Here is a 16,681-nt window from a genome sequence, read left to right as displayed (position 1 = left end):
GTCAAAAACGCTAAGAAATCAAATAAATCGTATCATTCCTGTACCTATTTTATTTTTCAATCCTGATCACCTCTTTTCCTCTACCAGAACCTCATTCCATCTTACTCTGAATCTTATTGCCTTTCCCCTGAGCCTCCTATCCTGTTTTGTTTTCCTACATGTCTTTCTCCTATCTGTGTACTTCATTCCCTTTCTCCCAATTTCTGTTCCTTTCCTTTTCTTCTTGCGCTCTCGCATGGGCCCCTTTTATCCCCACTGGACCCTCTTTCCTCTCTCCAAGTTCATCTTCCCCCCACTTCTGTATTATATTTCATCTCTCTCTTCTTTTCCTTCCCATCAACAACATTGATCCGATCCCTTTGCCTAGTTCCTTTTCCCCTCCACTTATTCCACTTTCTTCTAGCACCTCTTTTTCTCTATCGTCGTACCTCCTTCTTTCAATCTCGTTCACCCCCTCCCTGAATCTTTCCTTTGCTTCCTATACATTTCAGGGCTTAATTTGAGCCGATGGTTGCCGGTGCTCGGCACCAGCACTTAATTTTCAACAGCGGTACTTGTGGCAGTCTGCCACAAAGCGGCGCTGTCTGAGATGACTCCAACAGTCAATTATTTATTCAGTATACATTAAAAATTACTATTACCTGCCGCCCAAGCCATTCTTATAGCATTAGGGCTTTGGAAAAGTCTGAAATGTCACTCCTGCAGGAGTGTATTGGTTAGTAGTTCTACTGTTACTACCATTGGCATCATGGTAGAGGCAATGTGTGGAGTAAGCTGCAGTGGCCTCCTGACGAGACTACTGGCACTTATTTTTTTTTTACAAATTAAGCACTGGATCTCTGTCCATGCACCTCCTGTGCTAAGTGCTCATCCCCACATCTTTCTTGTTCCTTTGATACCACACCCTCACTAACCCTGCACCTCCTCCCCCTTTCCTTTCACCATGTCACACTCTTCCCTTTCGCCCCATCACACCTCTGTTGCTGTATTTTACTCTCCTCTTCACAGATTCCACTTTCTTCCATCCATTAGTTTCCTGTAGCCATGCACCTCTTTCACTTTCTCCCTAAAGGGTTCTTCTCTCTCTTCCTGTACCCCTTTCCCTCCATCCCTGCACATTGTAACATCTAGGCCAGCACCTTGTTCCATCTCCTATGGATCACTTTGCTGCTCTCGCTCAACTCTTTCCTATCCCTACTGCCTCTCTTTCCCTCTCCCCTACACTTCTTTGTCCTTGCCTCCTGTCTAACACTTCTCTCTTTGCTCCAGTCCCTCTCCCCTCTGCCTCTTTCCCTACAGCTGTGGACTTTGTCCCCCCTCCCATTCCTGCCTACGTCTCTTTCCCTACTCTTCTGTCCTCCCATTGCACCTCTTTTCCTTTCACCTTGATATTCCTCCCCCTACTTCTCCCTTTTCTCTTTGTACTCCTTTCGCTATATATGGCTGACCCAGTTCACCTTACTCACAATACCCGTTCCTCTTAATGCCGCACCTCTTGCCTCTCTCTCTGAAAATCTTCCTTCTATCTCAGCAGTGCCCCCCTGCTTCTAGAACTTTTTTGCTCTATTCCTGTCATCTTCGTTTCGAGGACGATTTTGCGTATAGGCTACTTTTTACCACCGGGTGGATCACTTAATTTGCCATTATCAAGTGGCTTTTCCCGTACAGATGGCGTTGCTGGCGCGCTATTTGACGACTGTGTCTTAGTACCCAAAAAGCAACAGGAGTGTCTTCCATACTTGTCTGCTCCACGAAAGTTATCTACTTTTAGAACTTTCCATTACAGGTACCATAGACCGGACGGGACCATCTCCTACACCTTTAGGACTCTACTTATCTCACCTGATCACTAAATCTGGATCAGAGATGGTCTTATACAGTTTGAACCGGCATAGAAGCTTTGTTCTCTCTATACAAGTCTGTTCTACTACTCAAAGAAACCCCGTGGTCTGACAACATCACTACAGTCTATTTTAGCCTTGAAAAAGTCGTCTCAAGATGAAACACATGTCGGCTGTGATTTCTTTTTGTCTACGTGTCAACTGTGATGAAGATTTGAAAATTAAAAAACTTTTCTACTTATTGGACCATTTTTTGAGTCGTGCCATTCATTATGTCACATGTGTTTTGACTTAAGTCACTGTGGTAACAAATTTTGGGTTGTGCTCTGTTTTACTACGTTTTTGATCTTTTAATCTATCTCTGCACCTCTTTCCGTATCCCCTCCACACCTTTCTGTTGTTGCAACTTTCTCTGTGTTCATGAAACCTTCTTGCTTTTACTGCTTCTCTTTCCACCCACGTCATGGCCAGACTAGCCCCCCTGCGCCCTGCTTTCACATCTATTCTCTCCAACTACACCTATCTCCTTTTTTTGTTGCAGGTTTATATAGCGCCAACTCGACCAGAAGGTATTGCAGCACTTTACATGAGCACCAGTTACATTACACAAGGACGCATTCACTCTTTACTATGCTTTACTTCTTTCTTTACACTCTATGATTGTAACTCTCTCGTGGCTCCTCTTCTCTGCCCCTGCACCTCCTTCCAGCACCTCTGTCCCTCTAACCAACCCTGAACCTATTTCGTGTTATCGCTGCACAACTTTCCTTCTCTCCCGTGCTTTCGTTACCCTGTGTAGCGCACCTTTCGTCCTCGCTCACTTCCCCTCTGACCCACTACCTCTGCGCCTCTTTCAACTTTCTCACTTCACCAGTTCCTCTTGCAACCCTTTTCCTCTCCACCTGTACAGTGTTCCTGCGCCCACCTCATCTCTTTCCCTCTGTCTCCGCACTTCGTCCTCCCTCACACTGCACCATGCCCCCCTCCATCTTTGCAACCCTTTTCCCGTCTCCCTCTACGAGGGGTTTTGCCTCTTTCTGTATACTTTACGGGCCAAACTCTCTCCTTGTGCCTCTTAATTATTGTTTTAACTCACACGCTTTCACTTCACATCTTGTAGTCTCTGCATCGTTTGCTATGTTCGTCTTTCTGTACATTTTGCTTTATGTTACTGTTCTTTCCCCTCCGCCCTGCACCCCTTCCCTTCGCTCACCTTGTACCCCTTTCCCTCGATGCATATGCCTTTTGCCACCCCGTGATTTTTTTACGTACTTTACCCAAACCCCCTAAGACATTTCCCCTTTCTCTCTCCAGATCTTTCTCTTTTCCCAATTGCCACGTCAGTGTACCACTTTTTTTTCACTTTCTCTCTGCACCACTTTTCCTTTGCCCTTCTCTCCTTTCATTTTTTCTTCCGTGTACCTCAGTCTTCCCTCTCTTTCCTATCACCCTCGGCCCCTATACCTCTTTCCCTTCCCCCTGCTTCTCTTTCCCGCGGTCTCTGCACCCCGCCGCTCTCCTCCCTCCTTCTCCCCGCCACACGCCCTCCTTTCTCCTGCCCGCACCCGTGTGGGTGGAGCAAACACCCCACCCCTTCCTCTCGCCCTCCCTTTCCACTTGTGGATATAAATCCGGGAGGCGAGTCCTGAAGTTGGTTCCCGCAGCATCTCCTGCCAGCGCCTCTCCTCCTCGTCCGTCTCGCCTCCCTCCACCATGAGCAGCAGGTCCTCCAACGTCATGTACTCCACCACCGTGTCCGGTGGCGGCAGCTACCGGCCCCTGGGCTCCAGCCAGAGCGTGCAGGGGTTCAAGAGGTTCGGGCCCCTGGGCAGCTCTGCCAGCATGCACGCGGGCGCCGGGGGCCAGGGCGCCCGGATCTCTGTATCCAGGGTCTCCACCGTCAGCTCGGGCTACGGCGGAGGCGCGGGGGGCTACGGCGGGGGCCTGGGGGGCTACGGCGGGTCCAGCAGCAGCTTCAACCTGTCCGGCTCAGGCGGGGGCCAGAACGAGAAGGAGACCATGCAGGACCTCAACGACCGCCTGGCCACCTACCTGGACAAGGTGCGCAGCCTGGAGGCGGCCAACCAGGGCCTGGAGGTGAAGATCCGGGACTACCTGGAGAAGAAGGGGCCGAGCACCAAGGACTGGAGTCCCTACTACCGGACCCTGGAGGACCTGAGGCGGCAGGTAAGAGTCCAGCCCGAGCGAACGAACCTCAACCCCAGGTGACAGGTAAGAAACTCACAGCCAGAGCCCCCATCCACACTGACAGAGCCTGGGCGAGGGGCGAGGAGCGAGCGCGCGCACAGGCCGGGGCCTTGCTGCCAGACCCTGGAGTGCCCAGCACAGGTAAGAGACAAGCTTGCACATCCCCCATAAGCCTACCTGCGCAAAGTGTTTGCATCTCTACCCGGGACCGAGGCCCCTACTGCTGGGCTTGTAGCGGTGGTTGAGAGACTCCGGCCTAGAACTGTCCACTACCCTTAACCCCAGACCAGTTTCATAAGGAGTGTGCACGCACCCAGGAAAGATGCCCTCCTGTCAGACCCTGGAAGAGCCAAGAAGAAGAGAAGTTAGGAGAGCACCCCTCATCCCCACAAGTCCAGCACTAACCCCACCTGCCCAAGAAAAGAGCACGCATTGGGCGCGGGCCTCCACTTCCGTACTCTCGAGCAGACATCCATCTGAACACTAGCCCCTCCCACCACAGCACCAAGGGTAAATCCATCCCCACTCCTGGCCCTGATCCGACCGAGAAAATAAGGGACCGGGCAGCTCTGGCAGAAGCAAGGAAACGAGACATCCCATTTTCAAATAAAACCAAAACTTCAAACCTGGCATATTCAACACTAACATTACCCTCAACCCTACTTAAAGGAGAAAGGCCTGAGCCCCCACGATATGCGCCCAAACGACTGCACCCTGGACGAGAATACGAGGCAAATAAGGCCCACCCCATAAAAAACCCTGCTCCTAAACTCCATCCTTAACCAAGGGATTGTAACGTAAACCCCACAGCCCCACCCTAACAAACGTCCCTACCTTGGTAAAGAAGCGTCAGCGCCTCAGAACTTAAGCTCCTACTGAATTAATTGGAGAAGCTGAGGCAACAAGTGAGAGCCCACCCACCCTGACCATAATCCACGACCCTAACAATCAAAGACAGTCTTGCAACTTCAGCCGTAACCCCTGACACTGCTTGGGCAAGAAGGTGCTATTCACCCGGCAGTGGAAACCCTCTCACTGGAACATGCAGGAGCTCAGTGATTGGTAAGAGGCCAAGTCCCCGTGATGAGTAGAGCCCTCAGTTCATGCTCCAGAGGAGAAGCAGCGGAGACCAGTAAGTGTAATCCACCTCAGGTTATCTCACTGCCCCCCCCCCCTCTCCAGGTGAGCCTCGCCCACTCCACCCTATCGCTCTGCAGCCTCTCCACCAGGGAAGGGAGGCCCACTCCACCCCAGACCACCAACCCTTCTCATGAGGTGTGTGTGGGCCGCTCCAGCCTACCCGCGCACCTGAGGAGTGGTCCAATCACCTCACTGCCCACTCATTAGGGTATGGTAGCCACACAATCCCATCCATGCCCTATCCCACCGGCCACTCACCCGATGAGGGCGGCCCACTCTGCCCTTTGCCACTGCTCCCTCCAGGTGAGAGTGACCCAGTCTCACTGTCCATGCCCATTGTCAATACCAGACACCATTGTCCTTTGTTTTAGGTTGGTCCACGCTCTACCAAGTCACTGTTTCTTTGTATGCAACCACCCCCAACCACACACACCCCTCCCAAAAAATATCCTGCTCGCCCTATGTCGCTCCGCTGTCCCTTCATCTGGTGCCTGTTGCCCTCGACAGTACAGTTCTTAGGGTGTGCTGGGTGTTCTGCGTTTTTCTCCTATTTGGGCGTGAGTTTCTAAGGAAGCTTCTCCCATCGACCCATGCGGTGTTGGTACTGGGACTAGCTCAAAAGTTAGTTTCTTCCCACCGTCGCCCTCCAGAAATAATCTTTCTGTGGTGTGCATGTACACCACAGGTGTGTAGCCCTCCCACCGTGTTCTCAGTGTGTCCCCTCGCTTGTTCCCTTCGCTGTGCCTCTCCTGCGTCACACGCTGTTTCCGTTTCCTGTGTGTGCCTGCTCTGCGGGCCTCCCCCCGTCCTCGCCTGTGCTGCGTCAGTGACCTTGGGAGAGAGGTCTCCGTTGGATACACTGCGCTCCCACACTGGGAGTCGCGAGAGGCCGAAGTGTAACGGGGAACGCATGACTTCATGCCGCTTCTGCGCGCCATCTTGTCAAACATTAACCCTGCAGCCTGTGGACTGTGAACATTTGTGAACAGGGAGGCTCGGGCCAAAAGCCAGGTGCACCCCTGGCCTAGGGTCAGGATGCCCCAGCCAGGGTGGGGGGCAGGAGGACAGCACGAGAGACCAGGCCGAACTGCAATGGAAGTGACTATCAGCCCTAAAACACGCGTTCACACCAGCCCCACACTGCAGGAGGCCTCGGCGGGAATGTGGTCAAGGGGCTATGGGTGGGTCTTGCCAGCCCTTCCTGAGCTGAGACAGGCACCCTGGCATGCAGCCCTCCGAGAACATGCCAGCGTGGCAGGATACAGGCGCCTCCAGCAGGCCCTTCAGTGCACGGGCCCCACCCTCCACGGCGCCCATTCAACCTAAAGCCTGTGAATATCTGTAAACCGCTGGGCCGCATTCCGCATGGCTGTCCCCATCATATTAGGTTTCTCCACTGGCAGTAGGGCAAGGCGGGGGGTGGAGTAGAACAACGGAGGTGCCCGGGGAGGGCAGAAGGAGAGAGAGTTAAGCGGATGTTCAAGGCTCAGGCCTGAAGCCAGCATTTGCCAGCCAGGAAGGCAGACTCAACCCTTGCGTCCTGGCGGAAGGGGCGGCTGTGGAGCAGGGGAGTCGGGTGTAGGCCCTCTCGGTACAGGGGCGCGTCCTTGCACTGTGGAAAGGGCGCCGGAGCACGAAATCTCCCTAGACTCGGGGCATGTGGCAGGGGCAGCAGACTGAAGACCAGTCCGCGGTGATAGCCGACAGTTTGTCTTTCTGTTCAGCCTCTAATCCCCACTTCGTTCAGCTCCCAGGACAGAAGAAAAGCGCACCTGGCAGGGAATGTAAACAACAGCTCTGCCAGCCTAGGAAAGACAAACAGACGTCAGCTGCACCAGCCTCCTCAGGTGTGCTGCGGAGCCCAGGAGGGGGAGGGGAGGGGAAAGTGAATACCCAGGGAGCATTGTGGTGAGCTGATGCCAATGGTGAACGTATGTTAGCTACAGTAACTTAGCAGATGGCTGACCAGAAGGGAGGGAAGGCTGTAATTGGCACCCTGCCTGCCAGCGGGCAGTGATGCCACACAAGATTTAATACTGCGAAGAGGCTATACAGCGACATGTTGGTACTATGCACCCTGCCACTACCCATCTCTGTAAGAAATGAATAGAGGCACAACTCTAAAGTTCCAGGGCGACAGCAGCTGTCACATAAATGCCATCTTAATGCCAGGGGAGACACTCACGAGACATCTTGCATCCCAGGTAACCCTGCGGTAAGAGGAGCTTCCTAGAAATGTAAGTGCCCCTGGCACCTCAGAGCCAACTTACACCAGCGATGATCGCTGTTTGGGCCACAGGAGAGACATAAAGAGTGTTGTTCAGTAGTCCAAGTTAATTACTAATAGTTTGCGAATATATTAAATATATATCTATGTTTTATGAATTTCTGCAGGTGTTATTTTTCCAATAATTAGGTCAGTTCATGTCTTTAATCCACACACACACTCACACTTTAAACACACCTTTCTCTTTTATGTACCCTCCCCTCTAGTCCTGTTGTCGCTATTGCTCTGACACGTGTTTCTTACAGACGCGCGTGCACACTCGCACATTTCCTTGCACACATCACCATGTCCAGACTGTTGCAAGCACTCGAGATTTCCGTAGCCCTGCACCCACACCGTGGCACTCTTTTGTGCATTTCCTTGCCCATGTATGTGCGTCTGATGCCCTTCCTCTCTTCTCCAGGTTTATGACAGCACCGTGGATAATGCCCAGCTGGTCCTGCAGATCGACAACGCCCGCCTGGCAGCTGATGACTTCCGAGTCAAGTGAGTGTCGTGTGACCTCAAAAACTGGGCCTGGGGACAGCCTCAGTTAGCTTCAGACTCTTTGGTGCCCTTGATTGAATGGTGTTAGATTCTGAAGGCTTCCAGCCTCATCACACTGGACCCGTTTGCACCAATCCACAGCTTCTGAGCACTTGCAGTTCCATCCTTGCCCAGTGAGCGGTCTACTCAATTCTAGACACAAGAGGGCTCATGTAAACTAATAATAGGACAAGACAACACCAGGGGAAAACAGCAATCAAAACACACGAAAAACAATGCTCCTCCACTTACTTTCAGATAGGTATACCTCAATAAATAATCAATATCATGAATCGGACATATTCAAAAGATACTTTATTACATGATATATATTTGTGTTCTCTTATATATCAACTTAAATTCTTATTTGTCACAGGCTCCATGTCTGGTACAGAAATCTAAAAGCCATACTCGTACATCAAAGCATCCAAACACATTCATTCAAAGGAACAAACACTCAATCCATTCTCTAAAAACAATGCGTAGAATCCCATATTGGCATTATTTTGATTCATTAGCAAATAGGTATCAAATGACATTTCACACTATGGGTTCAATATATGTCTGAACCAGTATATTTTAATACATATCATCCACATATATCAATGATTCGTTTTTAACAATTGCACTCAGAAGTATTGCGTCAGTCTTTTGAGTACAATTGTTAATCTTACTGAGCTGTCGGCCTAGTTGAGAGCACTTAGAATGCAATACTGTGTTGTGGAAGTAAAGTAGGTCATATTAATACAACTAAGCAGGAACTGCAGAAGTAGGAATGCGGCAGTAACTCTCCGGGGCAGTGGCTGACATTTGAGAGGCAGCCTGCCTCTAGCACAAGATTTTAACCCCTTGCGCCAGCATCAGGGGACCCGATCTGTTTCTTTCAGCACCATCACGAGATCCAGGAAGAGTTCCAGTGATTGTGCAGGGGCCAGAAGTGTCCCTTTGGTTGCGTTAGTTAGCATCAGTGTTGAGGTGAGGGCTGCACCACCTGTGGTGGGGCTAGTTGTACTCCTTCCCATTCTAGGGAGCCCACTTTCCGTTTCTTGTCTCTGATATACCTAGCTGGCCTTTGAAGACCTAAGCAGGGTTGTGCTGATTTCAGGTGGTTTTAGTTGCTTGCATTGCCCTGCAAAGCCGGAGCCAGTTCTGGTTCTCAAATGGATTCAGGTGCTGTAATCAACTGGATTATTGTTTGGGGTGGGTGACTACCCACAACAAGGAATAATCACAACCTTTGTCAGGGTGAACCCTCAAGGTAACTACATTACCGTGACCTGAGTCACCTGGTTGCTATGACACAGAGCAGAAAGGCTTAATTTAAGGACATGTGTAAAGTATTTAGGCAATACCAAAACAGTACTATGTTCAAAATGCAAAACAATAAAAGTCCCGAACGGAATTTGGACAGTAGAGTTAAATTTAATAAACAAAATGACGCAGAATTGACCAGAATCTAATATTGGGAAATGGAGATACGAAGTTTAAAAGTGTAGGTGGAAATAGTGCCAAAAAGCACAAGGTGCCAATGATAGTCAGTGGTTGTGTTAGACTGGGACCAAGGCACAATTTGAGGCTGACCACACTGGAGTGTGGATTGGATACACCAACCAGGCTTGTCCTAGTCCACAATTTTTCCTTCTGGCTTCCATCTTTGAAGCCCAATCTAGTACAGGAGTGGACTTCTAAAGCAAGACCTCAGGGGAGGAACTTAGAGACTCCCAGGGTTTCAGGGCGAGAAGGAGGCCAACAGCTGGGTCCATTCCAGATCCACTTGCCACTGTCAGCTGGATATTTCCAGGAAGAAGCCTCTTGTAGCCTGTGGTATCCCTGTAGCTTTAACAGGAGGAGCAGCCTTATGACCCCTGTAATCTTCTTTTTTGTCATGGGTACTAGGGGAATAGATCTAGTGCTGCAGAGCTCGACTGAGGTCACAAACAGCAGGTTCAGTCGTCTGATCTTCCTCAGGTCCAAGAAGTGGTCTGAAATGGGTGCCTGGAGTTGCCACATTTATGCCTGGCACGAGCTAGTGGGTTGAAATTACTCTTGGGAATGCCCTAACCAATGGGGTGAAAATTCCCGGGCCTACCCTATCCACTGTAGGCATTTTCAAGATGGCGAAAGTCTACGGCAACACTAATCATGGGAGCATATTTACAAGCCCCTATCGCCACCGTAGCATCCCTTTTTTTGATGCTCAGGTGGCATAGTACCATTTTCTATATTTACCTAGCATGGCTTAACCCCACCATGTAAATATGCCCCCTTTCCCTGCAGTTCTCTGTGGCAATGGGGCATGCAATGGGTATTGCTGTGGGTGTTCCACTGCAACACCCATTGTTTTTTTACACTGCCCCATATTTGCTAATGGAATACCAGGTTTAGAATGGCGATACAAGGACATATTATTAGTTTCTCCTCATTTTTTGCTCTTTCCATGTGTGCTGCATTCTTCAGTACACATAGAAAGAGCAAATCACAATTATTGATTGTATATGTGCCGGAAAGTGTCCCTTCCTGCACATAAACAATAATCCCTGCAGTGCAGGCACCCTTGCAACATGGCAGCAGGGGGCCTGTGCTGGCGCTAGGCAGCCTTTTTCGCCCAGCGCTAGGGGAAACACAGGGGGGCACCGTATTCTTGTGAATACGGCACATCCCTGCATTTTCAAAATGTCGGTCTGTGGCACCACCAAATTTGCCACAGCTCCATGCTTCAACATTTTTTTGCAAATATGTCCCCTTGTGGATAGGGGCATTGGTGGTGAGTGTACTTTGGTAAACGTAGTGTCCTCCTCCATACAACACTAAAATTGAGATTGAGACAGACACTCCACCTGCAATAAACCCAGAGACCGACATCTGGTAGGGCAAAAGCAGAGCCCTTCAGTAACCAGACAAGGGGTCCAGAACAATTGTCATGGAATCCTGTTCTCTCCTTTTTCAAGTGTGAACCAAGGTTATAGAAGTCTGGTAGGACAAAAACTAAACAGAGTCCTTCAGCTACCAGACAGTGGATCCACAATAATTGTTTAGGCATCCTGTTCTTTCCCCTTTCAAGCATGCCCCAAGGGTTATATGTAAACCCATCAGACCTGTCAAACAGGATTTGACACTTGGAGTAGGATTGTTGACTGTATTGCCAAAAAGGATGCAAACAGCCCCCGCCCTGCATATTCCGGTTAGCCTATTTGTTTGCTCCTTGGAGGCAATTCACAACTAGTCTGACCTATTCAAGTTTAAGAACTGTGTGGGAGACACTGGAGATCAACCTGAAATTAGCCTCCGGGATCTTCAGGCTGGAAAATGTTGACTCTTTAAAGTAGCCTTTCTTTACTAATTATTAAAAATCCAACTTCACCAATGATAACTATTAAAATAAGTGGTTTAATTATTTGTCTAGCTGGTTCTATTCCCGAGATACAGTTTTAGTATTTACTATTACCTCCCAGTATTTCTCCATTGTTCAGCGGGCCTTCATACAGTGAAAATAACTTTGGGTAATAGTCACTATAAGGACATGTTGACTATAGATTTCAACATGTCCTGTTTTTAAGTACCATGTACCCTGCCTTGTGGGCCATAAGGCCTACATAAGGGGGAGTTTATTAATGTTTAAAAGTGGTTTTGACCAGTCAAAATGGGTATCGTGACAGGTCAAATTGCAGTTCTATACTTCTACAGTAAGGCTACAATGGCATGTCTGATGCTATGTTTGCACTGCTACTGAAGTGGATGGCACAATAAGTGCTGCTGTCCACTACTGAACATTTAACTTACAGGCCCTGGGTACACTTTGTACCATATACTAAGGACTTCTAGGCAAGTTACATATGCTAATTAGGAGTATGCCAATTCGACCATGTTAAAATGGGTAGCACAGGCACTTTACTAATGGTTAGCAGGAGGTAAATGCACAGAGTCCAAATCCAGCAAAAATGAGAGTCTAGCAAAAAATCTGGGGTGACTAAGCAAAAGAGGCCTATTTCCTATCGTTGATTGCTATTTTCTGGCAAGACCCGAACGACCTCCGCATTGTTCAGCTGGCTTCAGTGGCTTGTGTTGTCATAAGGCTCTTGCCTGTTCCCAATTTTCAGCTGGTTTTGTTGCTTGTTATCATGCAAGGCCCTAGATGGTTCCACTTTATTCAACTACTGTTAGTTGTATGTATTTCCATTCAAGACCCTAGATGGGTGTGCTTTCCTGAGATGGTTTAGGTTGCTTTTGTTACCTTCCAAGACCCTAGCCCCTTGTGCTTTCTTTGGCTGTTTCAGTTGATTGTGTTGCCTAACAGTAATCCACCCTTGTCAGGTATGAAGCCGAACTGGCTATCAGAACATCGGTGGAGATGGACATTGCTGGACTTCGGAAGGTGATTGATGACACCAACATGAACCGTCTGAACCTTGAGAATGAAATTGAGTCCCTGCGCGAGGAGCTGATCTTCCTGAAGAAGAACCATGAGGATGTAAGGATGCTCTGTCCATCTGGATGTGGTGGTGGTGGTGGGGCTGAGAGAGTAGCAAAGAGAGGTAAATAGAGGGTTGAAGATGCCCAAGAAGGAAGCATCAGGGGACAGGAAGTGGAGTTCTAAGGGTAAAAGTAATGCAGCACAAACAGCAATTACTGCTGGAGATGTAAGGAAAACAACAGAAAAAGGGATCCATAGAAGGGAAACGTTTGTCTTGAGGCAAAGTAGAAAGGGAGACCGACCTCTGGAAGTGATACAGAGGAGGGAAGACAAGGAGAGGCATAGGAGGACACAATAAGGATGGCCCTTTAACGGCTACACTTGTTGAATGTTTGTTCCTTGAATTTTTTGTGTTTTCTTACAAATAATTTCTATTTTGCCTTTTGTAGGAGGTGAACAACTTGCAGGGTCAGATTGCCAGCTCTGGTTTGACCGTGGAGGTAGACGCACCCAAAACCCAGGACCTGGGCAAGATCATGGCTGAAATCCGGTCACAGTACGATGAGCTGGCACAGAAGAACAGGGAGGAAGCAGAGAAGAACTTCCAGCGCCAGGTACCATTGAGAAGACATTCGAGGCAGGGGCATTGCTTTGCTGTTCAGTAGTATGAACCTTCCCCAGAAATATGGCTCTAGACCTAGAGCTCCGCCACACTCACTCGATGTTCATCTTTCTGTAGGATACAAAGCAGTGAGACAATGAAATGGCTAAAAATGATTTTATGACAAATATTTGAAACGTTTCTGTCCAAAGCCCTGCAGATACTTTCATTTTATCAGGAAGCATCTGCAGGGCATGGGCGAGGGCAGATTCCCCCCCTCCCCTGTGCCTTGAGACCCTCACAAATTGGTAATTGTGCTATACAAGAAACCTGATTGATTGACGGATTGAGGGTCGTTATAGCCTTGATGGGTTATAGTATGGAATATTGTACTGAATATCGACTTACAAGAATACAGTGATCAAAATATTAAAGACCAACATATTAAGGCAGAAAAAACTCATAGGTAAGAATAGATGTACCATTATTTTCTCTACATTAGCATACCAAGACCATATATACATATATATATATACATATATATATATATCAATGTGCAAATATGTGAAGTTAAGCACAGGAGAACTATACTTATCCATATATAGCTACCTGCTAATATTTGGGTCCTCGATATTTTAGTCGCAGTGTTCTTGTACCGTTCATGTTCAGCACACAATGTTCTGCAGCTACGCCTCCTCGACAGAGACTTGCAGATGCACTAGCTTGGTGTAATTGATGCCCTGCCTACCTGAGCATCAGGCCCATGACCCAGTGACAATGTGAAGGTGCAGTTGGTGTTCTAATGCCTCTTATGTTTTCTCTTGCTCCAGGTAGAAGAGTTCACAGTCCAGGTCACACACGAAAGTGAATTGTTGCAGTCCTCCAGGACCACGGTCACAGACCTTCGTCGGACTCTCCAAGGCCTGGAGATCGAGCTGGAGTCCATGCGAAGCTTGGTAAGGATCTGCACCCACAATTGTTCACTTAGTATTGAAAATGCAATGGAGAGGCACTCGGAAATCCTCCTAACCCTCAGCCTTAAGCATCACTGAAACCCATAATTCTCAGCCATAAATTACCCAGAACAATGATTTGCTCAAAAAACGTGTCTGCAAATTAGTTTCTTCTGCTCTCCAACACTGCCAAGGGATGCACTTACATCTGCTCTACCTCTCCCTCTCTCCCAAGAATGCTAACCTAGAAGACAGCCTTAGAGACACAGAGGGGCGCTATGCAATGCAGGTGGATCAGATCAACAACATCCTCTTGCGGCTGGAGGAAGATCTCACCCAGGTGCGCAACGACCTTCAGCGGCAGTCCCACGAGTACCAGTCCCTACTCAACATTAAGATGAAGCTGGAGGCAGAAATCGAGACCTACAGGCGGTTGTTGGATGGTGGTGATGATTTCACGTAAGTGCTCACCAGGAAACGGGGTGATAGAAGGGAAAGGAATTTTTCTGCGTCCATTATGCCTACAGGTCACACCTCACTAAAACTAGGCCTTTAGAGATATTTCACCCCTTAGTCCTGGGACTGTTCCACAGTGGATCAAAGTCTCTTGGGGATTTGGTGCAAGACAAAATGGAAAGCTGTCTCCCATCTGCCTACTCCCGGAGTTCTAGCCTTAAACTAAGAGAAGGAATTTCTAATCAGCTATAAGGGAGGTGTCTTCCTCTGCCTTCTTCTAGAGAGCCTGCTCAAAAGACAGGATGGGATTCAGCTGTCCCTGATTTTGCCCAAAGCAACTGTCCAACACGGGTGTAAGGAGATGTAGATAATAGGCCTTGGTGAAATGTAGATTGCGTAATTTATGGAATTTCATGTTATGCCTGTTTTGCCAAATTCCTAGAATGGCACCACATCATGTAATTATGTGCTGGTTGGAGCAATATTTTGCTGCAATAACACAAACGGCCAGAACGTGAGCGTCATTTGCTTACACCCCTTGTTTTTCACGCTATTTAGTGTACTGAGAAATCTATCATTTTATCAAACATTGGCGCATGGGTGCATTTTATTCTAAAATATCACACTAAATGACAGATTTGTATTTCATGTAATTATTCAAAACAAAAGAAATGAACGCAAATTTCGCTCAACTTTAGGCTCCGATTTATCAATGTTTGACGCAACATAGCAAGACACCTTGCAGCGTTGAGATGCATGAAAAGGAGAGGACAGAAAAGCGCCATATTTAACATTATATGGGGCACTCCTGCACTCTTCTTGCGCTGGCACACAATGTGCTGCCTTCCACCAATGCAGACAACCTTGCGCCGTGGTGCCAAGGAGCATGCATGCTAGTGTTGGAAAGGGCACTTCCTGCACGAAAACAATCATCTGAGGCTTTTTCTTTCTAAGTGTGCAGCAGAATGCAGCCCACATAGAAAGAGGAAACAACAAAGAGAAATAAAGATATTTCTCTTTGCGCCTCTGGTGGGAAGGAGTACATTTCTGACGCATTCCCATGTCTACCATTGTTGGTAAATCTGGGAATGCGTCAGATTGCATGGATGGATGCATGGGAACACCCACACTCCACCCATGTAATGCCCCCGCCATGCAACGTAATGCAAGGCAGCGACTTGCGCTGCCTTCCATTAGACCAAATTTACCAAGCCATGCAGGGTGGCCTTGCGTGGTTTGTTGAATTTGAATCTAGGTTTTGTGTCACCCAGCGTCCCTTTGCATGGTGCAAGGTCGACGCAAAACCTTAATAAATATGGGTCCATGTCTCCATCCATGCCAACCACTATGATTGTTGTCTCTCAATAGGTAGTTACCAGCACTGGGCCTGTGGTTTGTTTCTCTGACTCCCTCTGATCTGGTTGTCATCAATGCTAATGCCTTGATGACGGTTATCAGGCAGCGCTTGGTCTAAAACTGATTTGCCTCTTTCCCTTTCTCCAGCCTGCAGGATGCTCTGACCAGCAGTTCTGCCTCCAGCACACAGATGGTGAAGAAGGTCATCACCACCACACAGAAGGTTGTCGATGGAAAGGTGGTGTCCGAGAGCAACGACACAAAAGTCATCAAGTCCTAAACCGCGCCCTTGACTTCCCCGTACCATGCATTGAAAAAAGTGAAGCTGTGATTGGTTGACAATGTTCAAGAAACAGAATGCAACTTTTTTACCTCCGGCCCTTCTATTTGCCAATAAATGATGATAGCCAAGTTTTTGACTCAGCTATTCATTTTCAGACAAGTTTTTCATGTTTATCTGTGCCCAGAGCTGGCCGGTACAGGTAAGCAGGGTGGGGCAGGGGGGCAGCCGACGGAAAAGGTATTATTTATTTATTTAATTATACCTATTCCATCACCAGTTAGCTTCCCCCCTTTCGACCCTTGCCCCACTGCGCCTACCGGAGCCGGCCGCCGCTGTCTGTGCCCAGTGACTAGGCTCTGCCCTACTTTGTTTCTATTTATTTAATTGTGGTCTGATGAAACACAAACTCCACCCAACCTGGTTCACAGCATTGATCAGTCCAAAGGCAAGAACAACCATGGATTGACTGGTAGGCTAAAAAATAGATTGTTAACAGTTTAACATTAGGCGGTATAGAGAACAATCTTCAGAATACATTTATTGATAGTGAGGGATAAAAAGTCTACAGAGGGAGATCACTTTTTCCAGCAAACATAGAACAAATACAGTACCCTTAACTA

General features: G+C 48.3%; 1 protein-coding gene across 1 annotated transcript; it reads left to right on the top strand.

The window, feature by feature from the left end:
* Positions 1 to 3,494: 3,494 nt before the first annotated feature.
* On the top strand, positions 3,495 to 16,189 carry KRT18 (keratin 18). The gene is made up of 7 exons (XM_086959136.1): positions 3,495 to 4,028; positions 7,880 to 7,962; positions 12,313 to 12,469; positions 12,862 to 13,026; positions 13,844 to 13,969; positions 14,202 to 14,425; positions 15,926 to 16,189. The coding sequence occupies exons 1-7, from the start codon at positions 3,555 to 3,557 to the stop codon at positions 16,056 to 16,058; spliced, it is 1,362 nt and encodes a 453-aa protein (XP_086815262.1). The 5' UTR covers positions 3,495 to 3,554; the 3' UTR covers positions 16,059 to 16,189.
* The last annotated feature ends 492 nt before the right edge of the window (positions 16,190 to 16,681 follow it).

The sequence above is a fragment of the Lissotriton vulgaris genome, chromosome 1_1 (genome assembly GCF_964263255.1).
Source record: "Lissotriton vulgaris chromosome 1_1, aLisVul1.2, whole genome shotgun sequence".
In the NCBI taxonomy this organism is placed as follows: Eukaryota; Metazoa; Chordata; class Amphibia; order Caudata; family Salamandridae; genus Lissotriton; species Lissotriton vulgaris.
This window is presented reverse-complemented; position numbering and strand designations above follow the sequence as displayed.